Below are 7123 nucleotides of genomic sequence, written 5' to 3' on the forward strand. Positions count from 1 at the left end.
TCAGCTCCTTATGGGGTCCTTTGGACCAGCTAATGTCAGTAGGGTCCTTTAGAGCAGCTGGAATCAGTGGGGTCCTTCAAAACAGCTGAGTCATTAGATTCATCAGTATGCGGGACCTAAAGGAATATCTCAACAACAAAAAAAGTTTCATTATTTTCAAATTGTTATCTATAGAACAATTAAGGGGAACTATAATCTAGTAAAAAGATCTACATGATTCTGGGATAACAGGCACCAAACAACTATGAGGAAGCAGGTTAGAGAGCAAGCTGACTTCATGATTAATGCTGAATGTTCTGCAAGCTTGGTTTATCTTCATTTATCTCCCTTCCTTCTTCCCTGATTAATTTTATACAGTTCATAGGGGCAGTTTGAAAACCACCACCCCAGAACAGAGGAGCCTACAAATTCCCCCAATGCTGTCACTCTTGGGATGCCCAGAAGAGAATTATGAGGTGGAGAAATCCCATCAATATGCCTGGTGTGTTTCACAGAGGTGAAGACCTTGGACTAGAGACAAAACCCAGGCCCTAACAGGAGTCAAGGTGAGGATCCTAAGAGTTATAAGGGGACCCCCCCACCACAACACCAGCAGAAGGGGGCAAATAGAGCCCCTCGCCATTCTTAGCACCGCTGAGAGGTCCCAGAATAAATATCTCTGAGTCCTCCTCATTCCACCTGCATAGCCTCGGGGAAGGAAGGGCACTTGTCTTTAGAGGGTGACCCCAGTTGTGCAGACAGTCTTGGCTTTCACAGTAATCGTAGTGAGAATTCTGACTGTGGATGAGAAGACCTCTCCCCAAAAGGGGCACATTCACAGAGCCCCTCCGCTGCTGCCAGGCCTATGAGGCCCAGGCAGGGGTGGCCTGTGTGGCACACTCAGATTTCCACCATGGGCCTGAGGGAGATGGGGGTATTGTTTGGAGGCTGGCGGATTTGTGTCAGCAGGCGGGAGTGGTCCCAGGCTGCTAGATACTAAGGTGAGTACCCCTAGTGGGGCGGTAGGGACCGGTGATGTTAGAACAGTGATGTACCGCAGCGTCCTGCCCCTGCCATCACCCCTCAGAGGTTCCGGACTCCGGATGTGGCTCATCCTGACTTCTGCTTTGAAGGGAGGACCCGAGCGGATGTGGCTCATCCTGACTTCCGCTTTGAAGGGGGTATGCTAGCGGATGTGGCTCATCCTGACTTCTGCTTTGAAGGGGGGACCAGAGCGGATGTGGCTCACCCTGACTTCCGCTTTGAAGGGAGGAGCCGAGCGAGCGTAACGGCTGCAGCGTCTGGCTGGCGGATTTGAGTCAGCAGGAGGAGTCGTCCCGGGCTGCTAGATACTGAGGTGAGGACTCTAGTGGGGACATAGGGACCCACTATAGCGAAGCTAGAACAGTGACGTCCCTTCTCTAGCGTCCTGTCCCTTCTGTCAGACCCCAGAGGCCCTGGCCTGCCAGATATGGCTCATCCTTACTTCCGCTTTGAAGGCGAGGACCTGAGCGAGTATAAGGGGTGCAGCTTCCGGTCTGCCGAGGGTGAATTCTCAGGTCTGGTCGGGAGTCAAGGCGAGGACCCTGGGTAGAAATTGAAGACACCACCCCTACCCGTAAAAAACAGGGCCCCATCAAGTTCCGCTTCTGCATTTGGTCCTGGGAGGCTCCGGTAAAGCCGTCCGGCAGAGTTCCACCTGAAAAGTTGGGCGTTGGTGGTGCTGTCGCCGGGAAAGGAGGCTTGGACTTAGGGAATAGGCCTGATTCTGCAGCTAGGGTAGGTGTAGGCCCTAACTGAAGTCAATTTGAGGGGCTTAAATGTGGATTGAAGAGAACATCTCCTACTCTTAATAAAGAAGGCCTCACTAAGTCTCGTTCTTGCAGATGGCTCTGGGAGGCCCCAGAAAAGCTGTGCCTAGAAAGTCTCAGGGAGGGGAGGGCCTTGAACTTAGGGAGCAGCCCTGCTTCTGCTCATATGGCATAAACCTAAAATCTAACAGGGGTTAAGGTGAGGACTCTGAGTATTAATGAGTCAATCTCCACCCAAAAGAGGAATCATGCTGAGCAGTTCCCAGGCCGGGGTGAAATTGGGCTTTAGATGGTCCCAGGCCAAGGTAACAAATGCGGAGCAACCTGACTTCCCCTCCAGGGACTAAAGAAGTTGAGGGCTGCACCCAAGACCCACATCTGCTGTCAGCAATAGGAGCATCAGGGCAAAGCTGGCATCCTGAGATGCCCTCTCATTCCCTCTGGAGGTGGTCTCAGGAAGGTGAGGGCCTTGGTGTAATGGGGTAGGTCTAATTCAACAGAGAGACCCAGTCCCTACCAGGAATCAAGGATGTGACACTGAGTGATGAGGAGGGGACTCCAACCAGAAAGAAGGGCCACATAGAGCACTACCCTTGTTGTCAGACTAGGGAGACCTAAGCATGTTGGCATGTTGAGTTGCACTCACTCTTCCCAGGACATCTCATAGAAGTGAGGGACCCCATTAAAGAGGGCAGTCTTAGGTCAGCAGAGGGAAGATTTCCAGGTTGTGCCAGATGTCATGGTAAGAACTCTGACTGCAGGGAGCTCCCACCCCATGTTAGTGGGAGCCACACAATCCTCAGTACTGTCAGCTCTGAGAGACCCCAGGCAGAAATGACATGCAGAGGTGCCCATCAGTTCCCACTCAAAGGTAATAGGGAAACAAGGGTTTCGGTCTGAGGGTGGTGATCACTTGTCAACAAAAGTAATGTATTAATTAGTTCATTCTGGCATTGCTATAAATACCCAAGACTGGGTAATTGATAAGGAAAAGGTTTAATTGGCTCACAGTCCTGAAGGCTATACAGGAAACATGATGCTGGCATCTGCTCAGCTTCTGGGAGCAGAGCTCAGGAAATTTACAATCACGGCAGAAGGTGAAGGGAAGCAGGCATGTCACATGGCCAGAGCAGGATCAAGAGACAGGGGGAAATGCTACACACTTTTAAATGACCAGATCTCATGATAACTCACCATTAAGATGAATGGTGCTAAACCATTCGTGAGAAACCTGCCCTCACGATCTAGTCACCTCCCACCAGGTCCCACCTCCAACACTGAGGATTACAATTCAGCATGGATTTGGTGAGGATACACAGATCCAAGCCATATCAGGGAATAATCTTAGACCCTCTCATGAGTCACATTTAGAGGCTGAATTGGGACTGTATGAAGGAACATGTATTACAGGGCAGTTATCTGCCTGCCACAGCTTTTACTTTTGAAAAGACCACATTTGGCCAGATAAGGCCACCCTCACTTCCTCCTATGGGTTCTCAGGTAGGTTGGCTCTTACCATGAGGACATAGGCCTCAGTTCAATAAAAAGGAGAGTTCCCCTACCAGGGGTCAAGTTGAGGAATCTGAGTGAGAATTCAAGGGACCATCGAACCCTTAACAGTGGAGATATCAAAGAATCCAGTTCAACCCTTTTATTTTCAGCCCTAGAAAGCTCAGGAAAGGCTTATGAGGTTTAGCATCCTCATCCTTCTTTTTTTTTTTTTTTTTTTTGAGACGGAGTGTCATTCTGTCACCCAGACTGCTGGAGTGCAGTGGCGTGATCTCAGCTAACTGCAACCTCCGACTCATGGGTTCAAGTGATTTTCTTGCCTCAGCCTCCTTAAGTAGCTGGGACTACAGGCACCCACCACCACACCTGGCTAATTTTTGTATTTTTAGTAGAGATAGAGTTTCACTATGTTGGCCAGGCTGGTCTCGAACTCCTGACCCTAATGATCTGTCTGCCTCGGCCTCCCAAAGTGCTGGGATTACAAGTGTGAGCCACCATGCCTGGCCTACCTCCCTTTCTTATGTAAGATCTAGGAGAGGTGAGATTCTTAGTCTGAAGGTGTAGCCACCAGTCAGCAGAAGGGGGTTGGTGCCAAGCCCTATGTGAAGCCAAGGTGGGGACCTTGAATGAGAGCTGAAGACTCTAATGACTCCAAGACATCGAAGACCCCACTGAACTCTCATCACTGAGTGTCACTTGTAAGGGTAGTGGATTGAGGCACCCCTTCAGCTCCTTCTCATGGGTCCCAGGGAGCTTTGAGTTATCAAATTTAGAATAGCGGAAGGGAGTGGCTGAGGCCCTGCCCAGAGTTAATATGATAATCCTAACAGTGAACTGATAAAACCCAAAACACCAGAGGACAGGAAGTCCCACTGCCAGTACCTCCTGTCACGATAGTAAGCCCAAGGCAGGGCTGATAGAATGCAGCCTAAAACTCACTATAGAGGTTCTATACTTATTCTCTGGTCTCTTAGGGGAGAGGCTGAGCAGGACAACAGGAGCCCTGTGGCTTTCTGGAACAGTACCTTCAGGGAAAATTCCAAAGGCAGGCTTCCTTCAATAAAGCCAAAGTGGTGCCTCCCTGCTGAAGGTGCTCACAGATCTCATTCCCCAATTACCAGGTATACTAACCACCTATTTTCCTGCCCACATTTCTTGGTGTACCCAGCCATCATGCCTCGTGGTCAGAAAAGTAAGCTCCGTGCCCGTGAGAAACGCCGCAAGGCCCGAGACGAGACCCAAGGTCTCAGTGTTCTTCAGGTCACTGAAGCAGAGGAAGAAGAGGCCCCTTGCTGTTCCTCTTCTCTTTCTGAGGGTGCTGCTTCAAGCTCCCCTGCTGCTGGCATTCCCCAGAAGCCTCAGAGAGCACCCCCCACTGCTGCTGCTGCTGCTGCTGCTGTAGGTGTTTTACCCACAAAATCTAAAAAAGGTGCCAAGAGCCAAAGAAGGGAAAAAGCAAGTTCCTCCCAGGCCTCAACATCCACTGAGAGCTCAAGGGAAGATCCTCTAACCAAGAAGGCAGGGCTGTTAGTGCATTTTCTGTTGTACAAGTCTAAAATGAAAGAGTCTGTTACAAAGGGAGAAATGCTCAAGATTGTCGGCAAAAGGTTCAGGGAGCACTTCCCTGAGATCCTCGAGAAAGCGTCCGAGCGCCTGAATGTTGTCTTTGGCCTTGAGATGAAGAAAGTCAACCCCAGAGGCCACACTTACACCTTTGACAGCAAGGAAGACCCCACTAATGAAGAATGTCAGCTCCGTAACTGGGGCTTTCCCAGGAGCGGGCTTCTGATGCCTCTCCTGGGTGTGATCTTCTTAACCGGCAACTCTGCCACTGAGGAAGAGATCTGGGAATTCCTGAATATGTTGGGAGTCTATGATGGAGAGGAGCACCTAATCTATGGGGAACCCCGGAAGCTCATCACCCAAGATCTGGTGCAGGAAGGATATCTGGAGTACAAGCAGGTGCCCAACAGTGATCCCCCACGCTATCAATTCCTGTGGGGTCCAAGAGCCTATGCTGAAACCACCAAGATGAAAGTCCTCGAGTTTTTGGCCAAGGTGAATGATACCACCCCCAGTGCCTTCCCAATCCATTATGCAGAGGCTTTGAAAGATGAAGAGAAAGCTGGAGTCTGAGCCAGAGTTGTAGCCAGGCCTTACACTACTGCCAAGGCCAGTCATTCTCCCAGAGCCAAGTTTACCTGCTGTTCTCACCCCCAATGTGGTCTTAGGCAGATTGTTTACTTTGTAATTGAAAAGGCCTGTTAATCTTTGTTCTTGTTATGCATGAATAACTTGTTGACTTTTTAAAAATCTTTTTCCTCTAGTGTTTCTTTCAACAGAAGGTTTATTTAGATTCAGAATATAAACATACAAATAATATGGATCACCTTGTTGGTGCTGTTTTTCAGGGATAGTAGAAAGTGTTTTGTTTTTTGAGTGAAACAAATTATTAATAGAAATCCTTAAATCACTTTTATAATCCAGGATAAGAAAATGTGGCATTGGAATAGAAATATCTTTGAAAATGTGAAAGACCCCATAGTGAAATAGTTGGGATCAGAAGCCAGAGGGGTAAAGATGGTCAATTCCTGGTTTACTTTACTTCATCTAATCCTTCTTTACATAAAGATACATATGTTTTAAAAGTTACGTACCTGGATTTGTTTATGTCATTCAAGAATGTGTGAGAAATTAAATCATAATTAATTAATTCTCTTGTTTATGGCTTTTACTTTACCCAAACTCTAATTGAGCATCTGCTCCTTAGGGGTCTTCAGGCTTGTACTGGGAATGTTTAGTCAAAGAAGATGCAGCTTGTGCCCATGCAATTGTAGATTCTAGGAGAAGCTGTCTTCATGGAAGAAGCTGAGATACTTCATAAAAAATAAAAGACAAGATAAAGAGGTAATGAAAGGAATAGTTTTCATTGCTAAGCAGCATTTTGGCTGAATGTGATTTTTCAGTCTCAGATTGTTGCATATTCTCTGAGATATCCTGGATTTAAAAAAAAATCTGTTGGTAATGTCTCTGATCAAAACCATCAGGGTGGAATATGATGCAGCCATAAAAAATGATGAGTTTGTGTCCTTTGTAGGGACATGGATGAATCTGGAAACCCATCATTCTCAGCAAACTGACACAAAAACAGAAAATCAAACACCGCATGTTCTCACTCATAGGTGGATGTTGAACAATGAGAACACATGGACACAGGGAGGGGAGCATCACACACTGGGGTCTGTTGTGGGGAGCCTAAAGAAGGGACAGCGGGGGATAGGGAGGTTGGGGAGGGATTACATGGGGAGAAATGCCAGATAGCGGTGACAGGGGGATGGAGGCAGCAAACCACATTGCCATGTGTGTACCTGTGCAACAATCCTACATGATCTGCACATGTACCCCAAAACCTAAAGTAGAAAAATAAAAATTAAAAAGCCATCATAGTAATAATTGCCACTTCCTGATGTCTCAATACGAGACAGGCACATTTGCATACATTATATATATTCCACCAGTCCTACGAGATGGAGCTTATCAAACCCACTTTACAGTAAAGAGTATGAGGCTCACTTAGTTTGGTAATTTGCTAAAGTTTACAGGGCCAGCAGTGAGAGGGTTAGGATCAGCCCCCTGATCTGAATTACCCTAGACTCCGTACTGTTCCACCCTTCTCAGCCTGAGGCACCTTGAAAAAATATTTTAGTTTTCTTCTCACTATTGCAGAATGTGTTTCAGGTGATGAAAAGAATAACCTTTTACCCTAACTAGTAGATTGGAATACATAGCCACAGCAACAATAATACAAAAAAAACCCCAAAACA

The 7123-nt window shown here is 47.5% G+C and overlaps 1 protein-coding gene across 1 annotated transcript; it reads left to right on the top strand.

Annotated features, from left to right (window-relative positions):
- Positions 1-1466: 1466 nt before the first annotated feature.
- Positions 1467-6012, top strand: MAGEB2 (MAGE family member B2). Its single transcript, XM_032285828.1, has 2 exons — positions 1467-1556; positions 4468-6012. The coding sequence occupies exon 2, from the start codon at positions 4473-4475 to the stop codon at positions 5433-5435; it is 963 nt and encodes a 320-aa protein (XP_032141719.1). The 5' UTR covers positions 1467-1556; positions 4468-4472; the 3' UTR covers positions 5436-6012.
- The last annotated feature ends 1111 nt before the right edge of the window (positions 6013-7123 follow it).

Source organism: Sapajus apella, unplaced genomic scaffold (genome assembly GCF_009761245.1).
Source record: "Sapajus apella isolate SASKATOON/1434 unplaced genomic scaffold, GSC_monkey_1.0 scaffold17, whole genome shotgun sequence".
Classification (NCBI taxonomy): domain Eukaryota; kingdom Metazoa; phylum Chordata; class Mammalia; order Primates; family Cebidae; genus Sapajus; species Sapajus apella.

Coding starts and splice junctions, on each gene's coding strand:
- MAGEB2 (XM_032285828.1), top strand. CDS start 4,473: ATGCCTCGTGGTCAGAAAAGTAAGCTCCGTGCCCGTGAGAAACGCCGC.